This window comes from Mauremys mutica, chromosome 1, assembly GCF_020497125.1.
Source record: "Mauremys mutica isolate MM-2020 ecotype Southern chromosome 1, ASM2049712v1, whole genome shotgun sequence".
In the NCBI taxonomy this organism is placed as follows: domain Eukaryota; kingdom Metazoa; phylum Chordata; order Testudines; family Geoemydidae; genus Mauremys; species Mauremys mutica.
In genome coordinates this window covers 313,759,026-313,782,374 of record NC_059072.1, presented here as the reverse complement: position 1 = coordinate 313,782,374, position 23,349 = coordinate 313,759,026, and the positions used below count along the sequence as shown (strand labels likewise).

The 23,349-nt window shown below is 38.5% G+C and overlaps 1 protein-coding gene across 6 annotated transcripts in view; it reads left to right on the top strand.

Moving 5' to 3' along the window:
* Window positions 1–23,349, top strand: part of NBEA (neurobeachin) — an 842,868-nt gene that overhangs the window by 760,626 nt on the left and 58,893 nt on the right. For all 6 annotated transcript variants that reach the window (XM_045015913.1, XM_045015904.1, XM_045015899.1 and 3 more), the window contains 2 exons: window positions 4,634–4,786; window positions 17,478–17,645. In XM_045015913.1, coding sequence (XP_044871848.1) covers window positions 4,634–4,786; window positions 17,478–17,645 — 321 coding nt within the window. The remainder of the gene's footprint in view (window positions 1–4,633; window positions 4,787–17,477; window positions 17,646–23,349) is intronic.

Here is a 23,349-nt window from a genome sequence, read left to right as displayed (position 1 = left end):
ATCTAAGCTACTAGAGCTGCTTACAAGGTAGCTGGCTATTAAGTGATAGAAAGCTAACCTGTCTTATTAGATGTGTGAATGAAAGAGAGCTGAGGAGGTTACCAGTTTCAGAGATGTCAAGGCGTACTAGATACAAATGACCTCAAATGGATTTAGATCACTAGAATCCCTAGTTTTATTAACTCTTTGAACACTAGATATTTATTTTGGTAAGAAGTAATACATGACAGATTATGCCATCTGAAAAATTTGTTTGGACCCTTTTACCTGTTTGGCAATAGTCAAGAAGCCAGTAACTATCCTGCATATGTTAGTCTATGCAAAAGTATACTTCAGTTGAACAAAATACAATAAAGAATATATTTGTAAAGGAAATCCATAGGTATATAGATACTTTTAATATGTCAATTTTTATTTAATATTTATGATTTGTGAATGTTCCCCCCCCCATTGCCCCATTTGATACCTACAAGCTGGTATAGGTGTTAGGGAAGCTTTTTGTGTTACAGTATATCATGTTTGCCATTTCATCCTGATCTATATAGGCTCATGTACTGTTTGAAGCTGCTGTGGTTTAGGAAGAAAATACTTTTAGATTTGGCTCTCATCAGCATTTTATCCTATATTGGTGGCTTTTCTGAAAAGATCAACTTCTTAAACAATGGCCACTTCGAACAGTGAAAAACTTCATAGCTTGGATTGAAGCAATCTGTTTATAGAAAGCATCAACAGACAACAGAGCTGTGGAGGCCAACTTTTGGTAGATACACCGTTGCTGATCTGCCATATGCTTTTGACTGGTATTCCAAGATACTTTAAACATGAACTTCTTCACCAGTGCTCCCTTTCTACTTGGCAGAAATTGGGGGTTTGTAGCAGTCCATTATTTGATGGAAAATTACAGAATCCATACAAATGAATGAGAAGCAGGAAATACTGTTGGTTTAGCTAAGGTTTTAGCGTTCCATCTAAAGCTTGTGTAAATGCTTGTGTTTAGTTTATTTCTGGGTGATATACATTTGACAAAATGTAACAGGTCAATAGGTCCAAACCATGTGATTGTAAAGTTTGTGATATGCACATCTTGGAAATAATCTGCTTCCAATATCCACATGTAATAAACTAAAAGGGTATATCCTGGTCTGACACTGGACAACTCAAGTAGATAGTATTCTGTACTACCACATGCAAGACTTGGGTTTAGTTACTCCTCTCCTGATCTCCATCCTAGCAGATTAGGGCATGTCCTTCAGAGTGATGTGCTCACCTTAATTGAATGGTATACTTTTGCTTTCTGGCCATGATCTTGTTTAATCTTGACAGACTCCAAATGGAGTTTCTGTCTAGTCCTCAACAAGCAGAATTATAATCTCAAATGGAGAAGGACAGTTAAAAGCTTTTTACCGAGTATGACAATTAAAAGCTCAAGTTGAATGTGTACAATATAACACGGAAGAACATTGTATTAAAATGGAACATATGATTGGTCCTAAAATAAAAATTCAAAAGTTTCTCTGAGTTCCAAGTCGTTCTCTCCTTACAGATTTACAGAGATTAAAACTATTTAGAAATTTGGGATGAAGCATTTGATAAATTTAGCTAGGTTTTATCTTTAGCTGCCAACAATATAGGAAGTAATTATCACAAAGGACAGAAGACTTTAGAATATGTCTAGTATCCAAATAACAAAGAACTGGACTGAAGTGTAACAAATGTTGTCTCTGTCTTTAAAAAAGATGTTAGGGGTGACTTTGGGAATTACAGACCAGACTTTTCTATCAGGAAAATTGATTGAAACAACATTTAAAATGGAATTATAAAATACATAAATGAACATGATATGATAAGGACAAACCAGCATTACATTAGTAAAGGAAAATCTTACCTCTCTAATCTACTAGAATTCTATAACCCCATGTCAACAAAATAGTGATCAAAGGAAAACCAGGTAGCATTCATTTGGCCTTTCAAAGAGCCTTTGATAAAGTTCCCCAGAAGATGCTTTGAAGGAACTAAATAGTCATATGGTGAGAGGTAAAATATTGTCCTAAATTAGAAACTGATGAAGAGGTAAAAAACACACAAGTAGGAATAAATGGTCAGTTTTCAAAATGGCAGAAAGTTAAGTGTGGGATGCCACAGGGTAGTGGTCAAGAAAGCAAACAAAATAATGAATAGGAATGAAAATAATTCTGGAAATATCATACTGTTTTCACATACATGGATATTATTCCCTGACTTGAAGTACTATGATCAATCCGCTCACCTTGTTTCAAAAAAGGATTTATCGGGAATACAAGGTGTTTAGAGATGAGCAACAAAAAAGGATTAGCAGCCTGGAGAGACCGACATATGAAGAAAGATTAAAAGACTGGGACTGCTTAGTTTCCAGAGAAGATAAATAACAGAGGTCATGCTAAATGACTACAAAATAATAAATTGTATAAAGAGTAAATAAGATGCTCCTGTTGACCCTTTCTCACCCTACAGGGACAAAGGGACATTGAATTAATGTGAATGGCATCACATTTTAAATTGGTAATTTATTAATATATAATTGCGTGGAACTCTTTTCCACAAGGTATCATTGAGGGCCAGAGGTTAGTAGAGGTCAAAAAGAGATTGGACATTTATTTGGATAATGCAAAATGTACAGTTACATCAGCTGCAAGAGTTTCCCAGTCTGGCTCTATGACTGAGAAGCTGCAGAGACATATATGTCTTCTTATATGTTAATAGAACAGCCAGCTATATAAAAATGTTATAGCCGGTCAAAAAATCAGCAATATGCACTGCATGGTTCTTGTTCAAAATTTAAATGAAGATTTTTTTTAAAATTAGAAGTCAGTTTTTCCATTGTTGTATTCCATTTCATTTTAATTATTTTGAGATGACATACTTTCACCACTCTGAGGCCAGCAGGCATCTGGAGGACCTCTGAGGGCTGTGATTTGCACTACAGCATGTGTTGCTTTGCGGCAACTCATTAGTCCACAGTTAGGAGTGGTTTTGCTGAGCTCTGGAAAGATAATCAGGCCCCGTGCTGTCCCTGTGAGAATGGACAAATAGGGGTTCTTCAAGAATCTAAGAAGTGATGGGATGAGAGTCAGAAGGAAAATGGACAATTTGTTTTCAACCATATCAGAGTGAATTTTTAGAAAACTCTTCAAGTAAACAAACTAGAGGTGGTAATATAACAAGTTAGGATTCCCAGCCAAATAGTCTGTGTTTAACCCAGTATGATATTCAGGGTTTTTATCTTTTTTACATTGTTTGTTTTACTGTTAACTGTATGAAATATTTCTTTAAAATGTTATTGTTTTATGTAGTTACAAGCTATATAATAAGCATAATGCATGTTCAGGCATGTCTCATTTAATTACTATTTTACATTGGCTAAATATTAATTAGTGTTGTGTTTTCTAGTCTAATTTGAATCATACTGTTTGTCATGCAGCATGAATGGTATAAGAGAACCAAATAAGTTGTTCCACTAAAAATACTTAAAATTTTTATGTAAATATTCATATATTTGTTTTTAATGATAAAACTTGAAAGGGCCTTCTGTGCTTTAACTGCTCTAGTCTCTGTAGAGTTGTGGATCAGATTTAATTAGATACTTTAGTGTCTGCAGTGATTTTTTATGCTCTGTGTGTCTGCAGCCTTTGAAAAGACCACAAAGAGATTAAGGTTTCAGGTGCTGTGTCATCAGTTTTGATCATGTTACACAACAGAATGCCCTAATGCTTTTAATAATGTAATTTAGTGAATTTAATCCCTATCTAGATATTAGAGAAAAGATGGTGGGGTTTAAAGCTGTAGCTTTTTCTATTATTGCAATTCAGCACCAGCTGCTTCAATAATAGGCACCTACAAATTGAGATATTTATGGTGTCAAAATCATTGAATTTCAGCTTAGGACCTCCTTCAAACTGTGATAAACTTCACAGTAGGCACTACCTAAATATTAATACCAGCTCAGATTTGGTTCCTGTTTACTGAGCTTTCATAATTCAAGTTGCATGTATTAAAATTTTAAAGACATTTTGCCATTCTGACAGCTTCCTGTCCATATTTGAATGTTGCTGACTACAGAAAAGTCCACTCACCTGAAATTGTTTTTGTGTATCATCATGTGCCATCTTTTTATCCATAAAATTGTGTTATATATGTTAATGCAATGGATAATATGGAAAAAAAAAAGCAAAGAAACATTAGGATTAAAATATAACCTTCTTTTCCATTAAGATTTCACAGGTTCTTCCTTTTTAACAGAAGTGGAAGATCTCTGATTACTTTCTAACATATTTAATTTAACAAAGGGTGAGAAGGTAGTGCTCTTCCTAACTCATATCATTTATTGAAACAAGATTGAGGAAGACAAAAACTGTTCAATATATTATAACAAGATGTCTGCTCAAAGTTAAGTACAAGAAAAATATTATAAAAATTCTTCCTTAAACATCTCTTGTCCACAGAAATATAAATAATGCAAGTATGATTTTGTGCAAATGGGGAAGATTGTTTTTCTTATATGCTTATTGTATGAGAAACAGAAATTCTGAAAATTTTAAGTATCGTGCAGCTGTTCTGTACATATGCAAGGTAACACATTATGCTTTCTCTCTGGCAGGAGTTAATTCCAGAGTTTTACTACCTACCGGAGATGTTTGTCAACAGTAATGGATATAATCTAGGTGTCAGAGAGGATGAAGTTGTTGTAAATGATGTTGAGCTTCCCCCTTGGGCAAAGAAGCCTGAAGACTTTGTCCGGATCAACAGGATGGTAAGAGAGATTTCAGTTAAGCTTTAGTAACAAGTTCACTCTTCTAACAAGCTAACATATCACTGGCTTTTCACCTCTGCAGAATTAGGGTTAAAATGCAAGAAGAAAAAGTTGGGGAGGAGTTTCCATTCAGCTCTTATTTAATAGGATTCTTTATTGTACAATGATTTTTCTTTAATGAGGACCAATAATGGAATTGTAAATTCGGTTATTTGCTCCCTGAGGAGAAAGCGATTTGATGGGCCTCAGTTGGACAATGTAAAATATTCCGAAGAATTAAGAGCCCAGTCCTGCAAAATACTGAACATTTGCTGCAAATAAACACAATGGGAGTTTGCAGGAAGTACTCAGCTCCTTGCATGATTGGACGCTGTTCAGTTTCCATTCAAAAGGAATTAATTGTTTATGCAGGAATACTGAGCTACTGTGCCAAGTACTATATTTTCTGAACGGGTTTTGCAAAAGTCCCACAAATCACTACCAAGTGTGCAGAATTGTAGCTATGAAACACCATAAAGTGTACTTTTTTGCATAAATAAAATATTTTTCGATAAATTAACATACTTTCAATGGAAAAGATATAGCAGTTTTAAGAGGAGACTGTTTGTTTATTCTTCTCTGTTTTCAGCCATGGTATTTCACCTTCTGGGTATCTACCAAATTATGTTGGTGACAAAGTGGCTTGATTAGTAGTATTAATATGCGTATTTATGCTTTTTCATGAAATAATAATAGAATTGTAGTGGTGCATATTCAGTAATGTTTTCCACTACCTAGATCTTTGTTTTCTCTGATCACATGATCATGATCACATGATCAACACTTGTTTATACTTTGCAAAGCTGTTCATAATAAACCGAGCTTTCGAAAGGTAATCTGACCTTTGATACACATTTTCTCCTAGAATTAAAATCTGTGTTAAGTAAAATTATTCATATTTATTTCATCTGCCTATATTAGCAGGTTTTCTTACATATGTTACTATTTGTTAATGATAAAATGAATAATATGATATATATTTTTAACATTTTTAGAAAAAGGAAGGTATTTCATACACTATATCACAGTTCTCAACAACTTTTTCCTGAAATGGATCTGAATCAAAATACCCACTACTTACCTGTGCCTACAGATTCCCTCAATATATGCGTACCCAAGAGGTGTATAGATCTGTCTGCTTGGAGACCATTGCCTAAAACACCTTTTAGGAGGAATGCCACTCATCAGCTTATTGATTTACCAGTGCTGCAATTTAATTCCTAGAAATATATCTTTTAGGGAACAGTGCTTCTGGGATTCACATAAAAACAGCCCTCTAAAGTTCAAAAGAATAACTGAGTATTAAAACACCTACCATATTTTATAACAAAACACCAGACATATATGAAAGAGGACAGTCCTGCAATGTTAGGGAGACACTAAATGGTATTTTCCTTCTAAAATATCTGACTGTGAATTTTTTGTTTTATAGACATAGTTATTTTAACAGTCTTTATAAAAGTTAATAGTTACCACAGACAATGGCAATATATGGGTCCCAATCTTAATCTCATCAAATTCAAGAAGAGTGTTATTGTTGACTTCAATGAGAGTAGCAGCAGCTCCGTTTTCTTTGATTCCTTACTGAAAGAAAATAACAAACCACCACCTTTTGGAGAAAATAATTAAACGCACACATTATTTAATTCCCACATGAAATTTTAGAAATACTTTTTATTCTTTTATATTAAAATCTGTCTCTCATTTTATATGTTTAAAGGTGTAAAATTTTAAATGGGGAACAAAGACAATATGTGATGAGAAACAGATTGAATGTATGCATGATGTGCTAATCTGTGATTTCTATGCTGCCATTTTGTTTCTGCTTTTGGAAAAATACCTTAAGGTATCTGTAGAGATATTGTGCTGGGATATTAATGGTTGTTGGAGAAAACAGCTGTTTGCATGAATTTAAAGTATAGTATTTTTGCCATTTACAATGCTATGCATTTAATAAAGGATTGGAGCTAAAAGTTGGAAACACCTTCCAAATGTTAGGCTTGCAGAGGAAAAAAATGAACTCTGTACATCCATAGGTATGCTCAGACTACTAGATAGGCTAATTTAGGATTCATGGGTTAGTTGAATTAGGGACTTAAATTGATTGAATACTTATCAGACTCTTAAATCCAAGAACTATCCAATTCACATATCATCCTAACCTACCTGTCTCCCCTGATTTTAGCATCCTACTGTTTTTATCCAATTCTTGATGGGAGATATTTTCTGGATGACCTTTATTCATCCCAACATCTATTCTACAATGAGTGGTTTAATAGTTGTTAAATATTAAGTTCAGTCCTCCACAAATCCAAACAGTTTTTCAGATAGCAGGCCACCAGCCCCTTCTCGTCCTTATTTGGCAATAGCACGGCAGAAAATAGTCTTGGATTGCCAATGCTAATGGAGAAGAGTCTTTAGTCAGCCTGGGTTTCTCAAGCCCCAACATATACAGTTCAGTTAACCAGAAATAGCAGGACAGGATATTAATGAAATTTACAAATAATACTTAATTGGGAGATGTAAGAAAAGAATAAAAAGGGGGATAGAGAAGTTTGAATAACGGGCAGATAATACATTTGACATTCATCTTGAAAGGGATAAATAGATATTGAATAGGTAGAAAAAATCTGATAAGTAGTAATGCCAAAAGGAAGTTGGGGGTGATAATGAATAGCAAATTTGATATGCAGTTCCATTCGGCACCAAAAAAGGCAAGTGCAATTTTGAGCCCTGTATATGGAATCATTACACACAGAGCACTTAGTCCCTTTATATGACTCTGGTGAGACTGCACCTGGAATGCTGCATTCATTTATGGGCAACTAAAAGGCAGAAGGATATTGACAAATTAGAGCGAGTTCAGAGAAGAGACACAACGTGAATGAGGGTGGGACTATTTAAAGAGAATGTGGAGGGGTTTTTTGTTTTTGTTTTTTAAAGCTAAATGTGTGTTGTGGGCTAACTAATAGTTAAGGCAGGGAAAGCATCTGTAAAAATGGTATAAACACCAAGGAATTTGGAATAATAGGATTGAGCTTAGAAAGGAAAAAAAGCAGATGGATTTATCAGAAAAACTTGATATTGAAATCTACTATTAGATTATGGAATAGATTTCTAATGTCCCTATCACTTGGCACTTATAAAACTGGATTAGACAGTGTACAAGAAAATGTACTGTAGAAAACATTTCTGAACTGTGAGAGGAGTGGAAGGAGATGCCCTAATGGATCGTACCCATCTTTATTGTCTGATTCTACATGTATTTGTACTGTTCAGCAGATTTATTATTCAAATTGCCCATCTCTAGCCCAAAACTTTGACTTGTCTTACAAAAATCTGTCTAAAGAAAAATATAGCATGAGGGTGGTACCGATATTTCTAAAATGAGGTAAGTTTGCCCCAAGAGCTGGAATTTGTTCAGCAGGCTTAGCAAAATGGATACTGTACATATTTACAGGGAAGCCACAGAAATCTGGAGGCTTTTTCAAGACACTATGATTCTGATCCAGAGCCCATTTAAGTCAATGGGGAGTCTTTCCATTATGTTGGATTGATCCTTATGTGATACCACAAACCATAATGTGGGTATTCAGTATTTTCTAGTTGACAGCATTATAGATATTCATATACATTTTGCTTACCATAGCCATATATAAATTATAATTCTATGTATGTGGACAGAAACGCTTATTTACAACTTGCTTATGCATTCATAGATAGTTAAAATAAATAGAAATAAATAAATCAAGAATTTCAGCATTAGACACAGAATTTGCTTTAGAGAGATGGCTCTACCATCTAATCTATTGGTTAACAGGCTTTTTAGAATTGGGAAATAACGGGGCTTTGTAGGGTTTTTTCATACTTACTAAATATGTGTACTGTGGTGGAAATGGCTTTCCATTGAAAGAAATGTCCAGGGCTGCCCAGAGGGGAGGGCAAGTGGGGCAATTTGCCCTGGGCCCCGCAGGGGCCCCATGAGCCCTGGCCCAGCAGCAGTCTGGATCTTCAGCCGGCATTTCAGCGGCGGGGAGCCTTTTAGTTGCTCCGGGTCTTCGGCGGTGGGGGGCCCTTCAGTGCTGCCGAAGACGTGGAGTGACTGAAGGGCCCCCCACCGCCGAAATGCCCCGCTAGCCCTGGCGGTCCTGGTGTTCGGTGTCATTTCGGCGGCAGGGGGCCCTTCAGTGCTGCTGAAGACCCGGGGCGACTGAAGGGCCCCCCGCTGCCGAAATGCCGCCGAACACCCGGACCGCCACCGGGTGAGTACAAACGCCGCAGCTCCCCCACTTTGCCCAGGCCCCCTGAATCCTCTGGGCGGCCCTGGAAATGCCATGAAACTTGTGAAAATTGGTCTAATTAGAAAGCTTGGAAAAGTGATTGTCAGGTTACTTTTAAGAGCTGTTGTGGTACATTCTAAAAGCACTCGATTTATACATCAGGGATTATTGTACCAGTTTAATTTATCCATACATAGCTAGACTGATTACTACTGACTTACTCATGAAACATTAATAAAGCATTGTGTTCAATGCTAACATGATTATGGTCTGACCTCAGTGATGTCACAGAGGACAGAAGCAGTAAGTGTCCCTGATAACATTACCCTAATGCTGGGTTCATCAATCATAATCTACCATTTAAAAAAAAAAAAAAAAACTTCCACAGATGTGCATCTGTAGTCTTATTCAGCCTCTCAATCCCAGCAGACTTCTGGGTGTTCTGAGAGCCAGAAGTAGAACATATTCAGCCAGTAAGTCAGGCATGTTAAATTGAGGCAAAGAACTCTACTGTGAAACAGTGAAACAAAGCCTTTTTAATAAGCATTTCGTAGTTCAAAAACAAAAGATGTGATCTGCTGTAATTTACATTAATTATAATGATATTTTGATGGTTGAACATGTATGTATTATATTACAAATTATAGTGTTGCATAAAATGCACTTTCTATAAATGACATTTTTAGAAAGACCACTCAGTTTCTGGTTTTTATAATTCATATTTTGTTACTGTTCTACGTTTGTTATTAAGGATGAATTTTCATCTTTTCTGTAGAATGATTTATATACACAATTTTTGGCTAATATTTACATTTCTGAATCATTTCATGACTACTCAGATGCTTGGGTATTATTTCATGATTAACAAACATTTAATATATAACTTGAAACCTTAGTGCGCTCAGGTTTTGGTAGTTAGGGTGGTTCAGTGCCTATTTTTCATCTATTGAGAGAAGTTGACAATATTTTGCACTGAGTAAATAGAACATGAAAAAAGATTCATTTTGCTGTGTTGGTAATTTTTTGATATTTTGTATTATTGTAAGGATTCTTATTTAACACAAAATAAACACATCTAATTCAGAGTGATTTAAATCTAAGTATGACAGCTGCAGTTGCACACAATTATTATTGAGAAAACACATTTTACATTGCAAAAGAAGCCTAATTAACCTTACTATATAGAGAAACCCATTCAGGAAATATCCTCCTGTGGAAAGAGATGACCCCAAAATATCCCAAATGCATTGAATACAATTCTGCTCAACCGTTGTTAGACAATCACCTTCCTTAAACAACCAATTCTTTTCAAATTGCAGTATGTTTCATGTTTTAAGGCCAGAGAAGAAGAGGTTATTATAGTAATCAAGACAGGAAATGTCTGGGGTCTGAACCTAGAGTGTTATCTGTGTTGAAGAGAGAAAAGTTTGGATCTTAGAAATGTTGACTAGGAAGAATCAGCACAATTTGTACACCATTTGGATGTGCCATCTTTAAAAAAAAAATCTTTTTACCATAAAGAACAAAACATGAAGGAAAAAATGTGACTGGGCGGTAGGATGTCTCCATTTGAAGATGAAGCTTCCATCATATGTAGCAGAGCCCCAAACAAATTTAATTCCAGACCTCCCTCAAATAAAATCTTTCTTTGTTTATGTGTATTTTTGAATTATGGACAGAGAACGCACTTAGTAATATCTAGTTGCCATTTAAGAGTAAACATCTATAATAGTTATTAATTATTGCTATGTTCCCGTTAGACAAAAATCATGAACATTTTATTTATTTATTTAAAAATATATTTACTTGTATTTCAGGCTGGAAACATGCGTGGCAGTGCCAGCCATAAAAGAATGATTATGCTGAAATGGCCCTTGAACATTGTGTTTTATAATAATAAGCATGATATATCTTAAAGATATTTTATTACTGTTGTGTGTGTTATGTTACAATTGTACCTGGAAATTAATTATTACATTAACACAGAAAATTCCGTCACCCTGTTTTCCCTACACTATTTCACATATCCTCCAGGAAACTGACACACACATTGTTAGTATTTCATAAGTATAGTGACTTTTCAAACGAGAAAAGGGTTGTGGGTTTGGTAGACCAAATTAGGGAAAAGGAGTCTGTATCATGAATAGCATTAGTAAATGTACAGTACAAAGAGAGGTAGACAAACAGGACATCAAGACTGACAGTCGAAAAAGTCATACCTATGCCAAATCCAGATTGTAAAAGGTTGAAAGGATATCTGAGGTTTCCAAAGGATACCTGTTGCCTTGTCACAGTCATTTCAATAATCTGTACCAAAAAGGGAAGACTGTAGTCAGGGCAAGAAGTGGTAAAATTGTCAGAGTCAATAGTACATTTGTTGATCAAGGCCCTAACATCTGCTTGTTCAAGGAAAATTGAGGCCCTGCCCTCCCATAGGACCCAGTACTTCCCCACTTGATTATATTATACATGAATACAGGTTGAAGTTGCCACACAGCATCTCTAGAACTTCACTGAGGAAAACTGGACAGAATTCGGCCTTGCATTGTCCCTTCCAGATATTGATCTGCCACCACAAAAATATCTAAATGAGCTACGTATGCAACTGCTGACTCTTAGGGCACAGAAGTCCCAATATTCTTCACCCTGAAAATGTCATGTATTTGGAATTAATCTCTACTCATACTTTTCTAACTTAAAGGTATTAGTAATAAAGCTATTTTTTTTTCTTTTTTTTCTTTTGTTTTTTTGGGTTGGTTTTTTTTTGGAAAAAAAATAGTCTATTTGCCAAAAAATCCAGTTTCAGTTTGATCACAGTATTTGTGTATTCGGGTCAAACTCAGCAAATAGTTTAATCAGAATAAAAAAAGATGGGGAGGAGAGGTCATTCTGAAAACACCTAAAAATGTTTCATTTAAAAATTTAGCTATTTTGGATCAACACAAATTTTTGTTTCTAATTTTTCAGGTTAGCCACCAAACCAAAAAATCAATATTTTGCCCATCTCTAACTAGTAGTAGAATTATATTATTATAATTCAAATTTATATAAGGCATTGTAATGTAGGGACACAGATATATCCAATGCCAATAGTGTTAGGAATTGTTTGAAAACTTAGAATCCTTTGGGAACTCTAAAGTCTCTAATTCAAAATAATGAAAGATTCAAGTCCTCACAAATCTCCCACAAGCTCCTACCACATTTAGTCATACAGCACTTTAATGGGATTTTTCACATACTCAGTATAATAACTATGCTTGTTGAATTTTAAAAAAGCAGACAAAAGATATGAAATTCTATTATTAAAAAGAAGCTCATGTGTGCTTCTTAGAATAGAGAAATTATTAAAGAACAGTTAATCCGTGTGAAAATATGACCGCATCAAAACTGCCAGTGTTAGTAAGACTTACTCTGGAATGATGAGCTGCTGAGTAAGTACTGGTCATGCGAGTTAAAACATACACAACCAACTCTTCCAACAATGGTGGGGGAGGGGAAAATATTAGAGATGGTGAAAAAATAGTGTGTTGTCATACTGCTTACAAACAAGAAACCTGGGCCAGGCTCTCCCTCACCACCCCACAAACTAATAGCCCATCTCCTCTCTGGTGCACCACATGAGGCAGGAGCTCCCTCATCTCCTGGGGAGAGGGAAAAGGAGAGAGAGGTGGCCCCGGTTCCTCCAACTCAGCACTTCGCCCTACCATTTCAGCATTCTAAACCAAGTCTTTTTAGTCACCCTTCATATGGAAGCTGTTCCATACCTTTAATCATTTTTGTTGCCTGTCTCTGTACCTTTTTCAATTCTAATATATCTTTTATGAGATGGGGTGATAAGAACTGCATGCAGTATTCAAGGTGTGAATGTACCATGAATTTATATAGTGGCATCACGATATTTTATGCCTTATTATCTATCCCTTTCCTAATGGTTCCTAGTATTCCATTAGCTTTTTTTTGCTGCACATTCAGTGGATGTTTTCAGGGGACTATCCACAATGACTCCAAGATCTCTTTCTTGAGCAGTAACAGCTAATTTAGATCCCATCATTTTGTATATATAGTTGGGATTATGTTTTCCAATGTGACTTACTTTGCATTTACCAACATTGAATTTCATCTGCCATTTTCTTCCCCAGTCACCCAGTTTTGTGAGATCCCATTGTAACTCTTTGCAATCTGCTTTGGACTTAGCTATTTTGAGTAATTTTGTATTGTCTTCAAATTTTTCCACCTCACTGTTTACCCCTTTTCCCAGATCATTTATGAATATGTTAAATAGGACTAGGCCCAGTACAGATCCCTGGGGGACACCACTATTTACCTCTCTCCATTCTGAAAACTGACCATTTATTCCTACCCTTTCTTTCCTATCTTTTAACCAGTTACCAATCCATGAGAGAACCTTCCCTCTTATCCCATGACTGCTTATTTTGCTTGAGAGCCTTTGGTGAGGGACCTTGTCAAAGGCTTTCTGAAAATCTAAATACACTATATCCACTGGATCTCCTTTGTCCACATGCATGTTGACCCCCTCAAAGAATTCTAGTAGATTGGTGAGGCATGATTTCCCTTTACAAAAATCATGTTGACTATTTCCCAACAAATTATGTTCATCTATGTGTCTGATAATTCTGTTCTTTACTATAGTTTCAACCATTTGCCTGATACTGAAGTTAGGCTTACTGGCCTGTAAATGCCAGAATCACCTCTGGAGCCTTTTTTAAAAATCGGTGTCACATTAGCTATCCTCCAATCATCTGGTATAGGGGCTGATTTAGATGATAGGTTACATCCCACAATTGGTAGTTCTGCAATTTCATATTTAGTTCCTTCAGAACTCTTGGGTGAATACCATCTGTTCCTAGTGATTTATAGTATTACTGTTTGTTTTATCATTTTTTCTAAAACCTCCTCTATTGACACCTCAATCTTGGACAGTTCCTCAGATTTGTCACCTAAAAGAAATGGCTGAGATGTGGAAATGTCCCTCACCCTCTGCAGTGAAGACCGATGCAAAGAATTCATTTAGTTTCTCCGCAATGGCCTTGTCTTCCTTGAGTGCTCCTTTAGCACCTCTATCATCCAGTGGCCTCAGTGATTGTTTGGCAGGCTTCCTGCTTCTGATGTACTTAAAAAATTAAAACACCCCCTTTTATAGCCCCCCTAATCCTCATAAGGGCGGAAAGTGGTGGAAGGGTCCCAGCAGCAGGATGGGTGGCACCAGGATTGGAAAGAGAGAGGGCTGACAGCAGCCTCTTGAGTATATAGAAATGTATGTGGAATTACCTGCACTGTGCACTTTTATCTTCTGAGTACTCCCAGATTTTTAAGAATAAATTTGTGGCCTAGTTAAAATCACATCTGGTGCTTCCTGTCTTTTTTCCGGCATAGCCAGACAAAGGAAAATGTTAAGCAACCTAAATATAGGGGGTTGCTGCCAGCTCCTATAATTAGTGATTAACTGAAAACCTGATTTAAGTGGTTATGTTGATGCTGGTTTTATTTTCAAGAAATTAAAGATGATTATAGGTTATTTAGAAGTGCTAATTTAAGAGCCTAATTCCTTTACTCCAGATAAGTAAATATCTTCATTTTAAAGCTAGCCGGACACATTCAGCCAGATAATGACACAATTCATTGAATTGCAGCTGTATATTAAAAAATTTTTTAATGTGGCTATACTAATGTTGCATTTTGAGAAGCTGGGCCTAAAACTGTTATGTTCTTGCCCTCTACATTATTTTCTTCTTCAGAAGATCCTTCAGGTTCATATTCTGTATATGGAATAAGGCATAAAATATTCAAAATATTCAGCAAAAAGGAATAAAACATAAAACAATGAAAAACATCCTATTCTCAGGCCACTTTCAGATTATCGGCATAAATCAGTGCAGCATTTAATGCATGCGACAACCTTATCACAATCGTTTATATTTTTAACTGCTCTAGAGCTCCATATCTAGGTTTGGGCAGAAAGAGAGAATGTATAGTGCCAACATGGAGAACAACACTCATCATGAGACAGATGTGCTTGCTTGAATAAAAGAAACACAACCTTTGTCACATGGCTAATAATGTTAACTCCCATATCCTGTAGATCTCCAGGGCTAACAAGAAGTTGCTTCACATCAGTGGGTCTCCAACACCCAAGCACAGTTTCTAGCACAGGATTTCTTGACCTGGACCAGAGCTATGACATTGCACAAAAGGTTCCCAAGCACCAAATGACAGTAGCTATGTTTGTTCAAACCATGGCCCATTCTGGCATCAGCCACTCTTTCACATATGGGCTTGTTGAGCTTTATAATATGACTTTCACTTTCCTTTTGCATTTAACCTATGTTTTGGCAGTTTTGGTAATGGATAACAATTTCATAAGACTATGTCCATTAGCATTCTTGGCAAGGACAAGCCAATGGCCTTTACTGGAGCTACAGTAGTGAATGTAGATCACATATATAACGAAGAAGAATGTTTATGAACTGGATCGTCAGATCCAAATCTCCAAAAACTGTCCAGTTCTGGATTTTGTGGCTCAGGCACATGGTTGCCAATTTTTGTTGGACATATTCCTGGAGGTTTCCTCACATGACATAATATTTAGTTAAAGATTAATCTTTAATTCCTGGAGACTCCAGAACAATCCTGGAGGGTTGGCAACCCTACTCAGGCATGTTTTCATAAGATGGACCTGAAACAGAGCACTTGATCTGAATTTTGTAGAAGTTTGCATCTGTATCCAAACTTAACATTCTTCTTTGAGTTCTATATGTATTCCACACGTAGGTGCGTGTGCATGCCATGTGTGCAAGTCTGGAAATTCTAGCAAGCAGTGTCTGTTGGCCTGCACATGCACAGTAATTCACCTCATGCTCCAGACCGAGGGCATAAGAGGCAATGCAGGCTGACACTTCTCCAGTTCCTTCTTACTCCCATATGGCCTGAGTCAGAATCCCTGCATCCACACATTTCTCCAGCTTTTATTATTATTATTCACTAAACAAATTTGTAAATAGTTTATTGTACATATTAGCATAGTTAAAGTTTTAGTATAATTAATATAGGTAGTTTTTCTCCCCATACCAGGGACTTGGGCATTCTGCCAGCAACACCCAGCCAACCTCCTGTGTAAACCACAAAGGATTCAGAGGCCTCTGTTTTCAGCCACCTCTGCTGCCATGAACTCTTCCCATTCCCAGCCACTTGCTAAGGGCTGCTTTTTGATGTCGTGGTCAAGATCCACCCACCGATATTAGTGACATCCAATATACCCACATTATTCTGAGGGATGCCCTGCAGGTTTTCCACACAGTTGGGACTCCATAACGACAGACCGTTGGGTCTTATAAATTATCCATTAAGGATACTACATAGAGTTTCTTTCCCTCCCTCCATCCATGCAAACTTCCTTCCTGGATCCCCTTCAGGGATCACTGTCATGAGGTGATTCTTCGCCAGGAGGCAGACTCCGTCCTCCTGTGATTGGCAATAGAGTGAATGACACCTCAATATCAAGGAAGAGGTTTCTATTCCCCTGACTTCTTGGTCCCCCAAAAAGACAGAGACCCCTTCTGGACCTTGAACAACTGAACATTTTATTCAAAAGTCAAAATTCAGCATGGTTACACTAGTATTGGTTACTAGTTCAGCATGGTTACACAAACTATAACTCCAAGGAGGCACCACAGCAGGATATCCAAATTGAAATATTTCACTTTTTGACTGTTTTTGACAAAAAAAAATCAAAATTTTGACAGAAAGGAGGCAACTATTACAAAACCATTTGTTTAGTTGAAACAATTTTCCCCCCAAAAATAATTTTACTGGAAAATTTTCGACCAGTCCTAGTAACTGGTATAACAAATCCGTTAATGTAACCTTTTAATGCTTACATACACACTAAGAACCTGTAGAAGAGAACTGTGTATGTTTCCAGATAATAGCCTGTGGGCAAGCAAGATAAGTGGTTTGCTAGTGGAAGGAATTTAAGGGCATCCTATGCCTTCTCTGAGCCTTTCAAAGCTCCCAATGCTGGCAGTGACATCTAAAGGTAGGTAGATGTTTCTCTGTAATAAAGAGGCCAAGCTCAACCTTTATTGCTATCATCACTTCTATGGCTGCAATTTAGTACCTTCTCCTCACCACTTGTGTTGCACAGAGTAATGTCCTTTAATTTTTTTCACAATATGATTCGTTGAATGGTTGTTTAATGTTTGTTTGAAGGTCTTCAGATATATACTGTAAGTATGAACAAGAATTGTAGTGCTGTACAGTACAGTTTCTTCATGCAATAAGAAAAGTGAAGACAGAATTTAAGCATGTAAATGTGAGAAACAGTATTTTCCCCTGACTTTGAATTTCATTTCCAGGCGCTGGAAAGTGAGTTTGTATCATGCCAGCTTCATCAATGGATTGACCTTATATTTGGCTACAAGCAACGAGGACCAGAAGCAGTGCGTGCACTCAATGTTTTCCACTATCTAACATATGAAGGCTCTGTGAATCTGGATAGTATCACTGATCCTGTCCTCAGGGAGGTAAGCATTTACTATCATGTCATTCTAAAAACTGCCGTCATCTCCCAGGCATCATTGATGTATCATCCTTTTTTAGTTTAAAAAATAATCCTTTTTGGTTTGATTTTATTGACTTTATTCAGAACTTGGGATTCTAGATGATTCCAAAAACGCAAAGTCAAGTATGTTTAAATGTCAAAGAGGTGTAGTTGCTGGGCAGTATTTTCTTTGCTAGGAAGCACTGTCAGATATAATACAGTTAATATGCACTCCATTTATTATAGTGCAAGTTATGCTCTACAAAATGAACCATCTTTACAATTAGCATCTGATAGATTCACTTAGTAAAACTGAAAAGTTGAAATAAAAAGATTACTTTGCATTGTGGTCATGAGTCAGAGGAAAACGCCTAACATTTCCAGATAATGCAAAACCAATTATGTGCATCAATAGAATTATACTTTACAGGCTGACAAATAGAATTAGTTCAAATTACTTTAGTTTTTCTTTCTGTAATGTACAATCAAATGTTACCATTAAAGGAGGTTTTTAGGTTTAATTTTTTGTGTGTGTTGTGTTGTTTTGTGGGATTTTTTGTGCGGGTGTTTTGTTCAACTATGTTTACACTAGCCATCTGGGCAGAATCATGTTGCTGTCCTCATATGTGTTTTATTTACAGTCAATGTGCTTGTTTTTAGTAAAATTATTAAGAATTATTGCTATAAATATCATTCATGCATTGGGTAAAATGATTAAAAATTAAGTGAAAAGTGTGAAGATACAACAGCTGCTAGATGAGTGCTGCTGTGATGAAGCTATACACACAATCGTCCATTCCCCCAGATATCTACCATCTGTTGTATGCAAAACAGTAATAATTTATACACTACCAGGCTTTGGAATTGTTTTTTTCGGGGGGGAGGGAGAGATGAGTTGTTTTTGTTTTGTGTTTTTTTGTTTTTAATCTTGAAGACAGAAAACTAGTAGATTGTGAAAAAGAAACAGCCATCAAAGAAACATTTGGATTCAGTGAGGCTAATTTTTTGGAATAATGCATTTGAATGTCATTTTACCATTTAGATTGCTAACCAAGAATAGAGACACTAAAAAAAAATCTGATCATTAGATTCTTAGAGCTAGAACTTCAAAAGGTGTATTTTAAGGACCAGATCCTGCAAACATTTATTCTAATACCCCATTTTAAGCATTTGATGAGACCCATTGACTCCAATGGGACTACTCAAGTGCTTAAAATTAAGTACGTGCATAATTGTTTGCAGATTCCAGAGACTTAGAGCATAATTAGAGGCAATAAAATGCAGATCTGCATGCACAAAAGAACAATAATTTTTGAAAGTATAAATAAGGTGCTTATGCAATGAAAGCAAAGGAGTGCAATACTTAGTAGTTCAATATGACTAGTAACTGTGCAATAATAGAGGTAATGCAATACATAAGGCCCTGATTTGCATGGACAGACCTTTGTGTCTGACTTGAAGGGCCTCCCCACAAAGGGTGGCTTGTAGGATTGAGGTCAGTGTGCTTTGCTTAACATCTTGTGACATGATGAGCATCTTCAACTCTCTTGTGAGCTTAGTTACATGCACAATTTATTGTCAGGATTTTTTTTTTAAATCAGGGAGATGTTTTTGTGCTCCCACATGCCCATCTAACCCATGCCCCCTTAGTCATTAACATATATCTCTCTTCTTTCTTGTGCTTCCCTGTGCACTCTAAACCACTTCTCACAGCTCCATTTTCTTCTTCATTCCACACACAAGAAGAAAATTTTCACATGAAAGGTTATTTTTAGTGATGAGAGCAAAATGTTCAGTTTAAAAGAGAAAAGAAATCTGAATGCCCTTCAGTTCCTCATAAATAGTTTGTCATACCTAGACACATAACATACTTGTTCGCAGTGGTGAGCTGGAGCCGATTCCCACCGGTTCGCGGGAACCAGTTGTTAAATTTAGAAGCCCTTTTAGAACCGGTTGTCCCACGAGGGACAACCGGTTCGAAAAGGGCTTTTAAATTTAACCAAAGCCCCAGCAGCTCCCTGCCCTTCCCCCGGCCCCAGCTCACTTCATTCCACCTCTGCCTCCTCCCCTGAACGCTCCCGAGGCTTCTCTCCCCCTTCCCGGCTTCCCGCGAATCAGCTGTTCGCGTGGGAAGCCTGGGAAAACTGAGGAGGAAGCAGCGGCTTCCTGCAGGTGAGCTGGGGCAGGAGGGCGGGGGTGCGAGGAGGGCTCCAGGCGCCGCACGGCTCCGGGCTGGCCCCCGACCCCATCCCCGGGCGCCGCGGCTCTGGCTCAGTCCTGACCGCGGCCAGCTGGGGGGCGCAGCTCCGGCCCGGTCCCAACCTCAGCTGGCCGGGCGGCGCGGCTCCGGCCCGGCCCCGGCCAGCTGGATGCCCCGACTCCGGCCCTGGCCAAGTGCCCCAGCTCCGGTCCCAACCCCAGCCGATGGCCCAGCCTGGCCCCGGCCCGGCCCGCCCCCATCTCCATGCAGCGCGGTAAGGGAGCAGAGAGCATGGAGGGGGTGTTGGTTAGAGGGCAGCGGAGTTGGGGGGGTGGATCGGGGTCGAGGCGGTCAGAGGGCAGGGAACAGGGGGATTGAATGGGGGCAAGGGTCCCGGGGGGGCAGTCAGGAAAGGGGAGGGGTTGGATGGGGCGGCAGGGGGCAGTCAGGGGACAGGGAAGGGGGGTGGATGGGGCAAGGGTCCGGGGGGGGCCCGTCAAGGAACGTGGGGGCAGGATTCCCGGGGGGGGCATGACCCCCTCATAGGGTGAGGAGGAGGGAACCGGTTGTTAATATTTTGGCAGCTCATCACTGCTTGTTCCTCTAAAAGACTTCAAATACTAATCCTGCTCTGTATTCTTTGCAGAGTAAAAATACCTTCTTGTTCACTTTTTGCCCATATGCGATCACACATACAAGATCATATGGATATGTACAAGCAGATTTGGAGGCTTTTCAGATTTATTTGAACTATAAGCATAAATGGTATATAGGTTCTCTGTCCAATAAAAAGGTATTTGATATCTGGATCAGTATTTATTAGAAGTTCAGGCATGGATGATATGTTTTTATTACAACTGCACATTTTAGTAGTTATTTGCTTTCTTCTGTAAAAAAATGGACTTTTATGTTTTTAAATACCATTTTCTTATTTTAACAATTGATTTTAGCAGATAGTCCACTGAACAATATATGAGCAAGAAGGTATGTTTTAAACCCCATAAAATATACATACATAAACACTAGAAAATCAAATTCCTTTTTGTCATATGTATTATATCACAGCAGGTTGTGAACTGTTGTGCTTGATATTTTAACTTGGTAATAGTTAAATATAAAAGATCTTTTTAAAGAAAAGTTGAACATTTTCTCAGTACAATAACTGCTGTTAAAAGTCTGCCATTGATCACAAAGCAACATCATCAACACAGGTTGGCTGAATAAAAGATCATTCCTTACTGCCTTTCCCACCCCCAATGTCAATTTGTCCACAAATAAAAGGTGAGAACAGGAAATCAGCAGATCGGTGAGGTAACATGATAACCTTCCAGTCATAAAAGGGAATTCTTCCCCTCCATCCTGGCTGGGGGTTTAAATCATTATTTGCCCTGCATCCCCAGCTCCTGCCTTTGTTTAGGGGAAAAAATATCTTCTGGGTAAAAACACTTTTGTGTTCAGCAAGAGAGAACCAGATCCCCACACCTAACTAATTATTTTTGTGCTATCTTTCAGTATAGATGGCCCAATGCCTCAAATTTGAACACTCCCCCAATTTTAGAGGAGGGTTCAAGATCCAGATCCAAATCCATGACCCTCTTTGTCATTTGGGAACACAACAAAGTTAGCACTCTGTCACCTTTTGATAATATTTACTTTTATGAAAGTACATTAGTGTCCCAACTGACCATATAGTTGCCAGTTTGTGCACACAACTGAGCACACTATTTTCACATATTTGCTATTTTGCAGAAATCCTGCCTTAGCACTCAGCTTGAGTGCCTCAGTTGAACACTGGGGGTGGCATTCACAAGGGGGACTTGGGTGCTGCCATGTTCCGCATTGCAGTATCTAACTTTTAGGTGCCCTGTCACCATGTGGAATTCACAAACTGAGGTGCCCAGACCCCCTATACAAGCAGGGGTGCTAGAATTTTTATAGTTGAGGTGCTAAGACAGGTCAGCACTTTTTGAAGAAAAACAAAGGATGGGGAGCTGTAATAATAGCCGTTTAATAACTTTTAGCCTAGTGGTTAGGCCACGTACTCAGGACTTGGAAGACTTGTGTTCAATTCCCCTTTTGCAGAGCAGGGATTTGAACTTGGATCTCCCTTTTCCTAAGGAGTGCTCTAACCACTGGTCTATGGGGAATTTTATGACAGGGCTCTCTAAAGCTCTCCAGCTGAATTTTTTCCACTGAGTATAAATACTCCAGTAGCAACTGCACCAGAGAGAAAATTAAAATGCAACCGTAGCCTAGCTGTAGCTTCTGCTAGGAGGTGAAAGAACCAATTTTTTAACCAGATTTTTAAACCAATGTTTAAATCTCTGCTGTACATCAGGCAAAGGGGTGAATTGAACCCCAGGTCTCCTAGGTAAATGCTCTAAATACTGGGCCACCACCACCACTTATTCCTCATTCTGCACATTTTATGTAGGTTTAAGCATGTTCTGAGCACATCTACCAGATGAGGCCCCAGAGGTAAACTAGGAGGAGAATGCCTAGTTTGTGAATCACAATTTGGCGTAGGTGTGAGTTAGGCACTGAGCTACTGGAGAGCAAAACTGAAGTGACTGTGTGCATATCCAGCTGCTGAAATTTAGTCTCCTCAGGGACTTTAATAGCAGAAACATAGATCCCTAGGGATGTTGGGCAGCTGCTCAGCAGGGGTTTTGTGAATCTCAGTGTCACCTAAATGACTTAGGTGCCAAAAGTGGCAGTTAGACACCTAAATCCTGATATCCTTGTGTATACCAACTGGGCAATCCTGTGGAGTTATTTCAAGGTGGTCATGCTTCAGCCTTCTCTAAAGACTAGCTTTAGCACTCCTCTATCTGGGTGAAAAAAACCAGAGGATTCATGCAATGAGAAAACGATGGCCCATCCTTGTCTTTAAATGACCCTTTTTCCCACAGACAAATATGGCTACACTCAGAGCCCCTTGAAAGTTGTGCTCCATGCAGCACAGGGAGAAGGCACATGCTTATGGATCTTCCCCATACTCTATCACCATCTAGTGCAGAAGAACCTCCCTGGCCCCATTATTAGTGGTCCCTCCATCTGCCCCTTTATGAATATCATGTAGGGTGACCACCCATCCCAAATTGGGTGGCACAGTCCTGAAATGCAGAGTTCAAATCCTGGTCCTGGGCTGAATGACTTCAGGACAGCATTTGTCCTGGATTCCCTGCGGCACTGCTCAGCACTTGCCCGAGGCGCAAGGGGGCACCAGCCTCTTTCTGGTGGGGGAGCTGAGGTGGGCCTTAGCCCCACCTCGCCATGATGCTCCACCCTCTGCTCCTCCTTTCTTCCTGAGGCCTCGCACCCCTGGCCAGGCCAGAAGCCAGAGCTGGGCAGTAGTAAGAGCCACCCAGAGAGCCCGGGCTGCTGTGGGGAGCCCTCAAGTCATGGACCCTCTACCTGCCCTGGGCTGTGCACCCCGGGGGGCAAGGACATGGGCCGGGGCAACTCTTGGGCACCCCGTCACCCC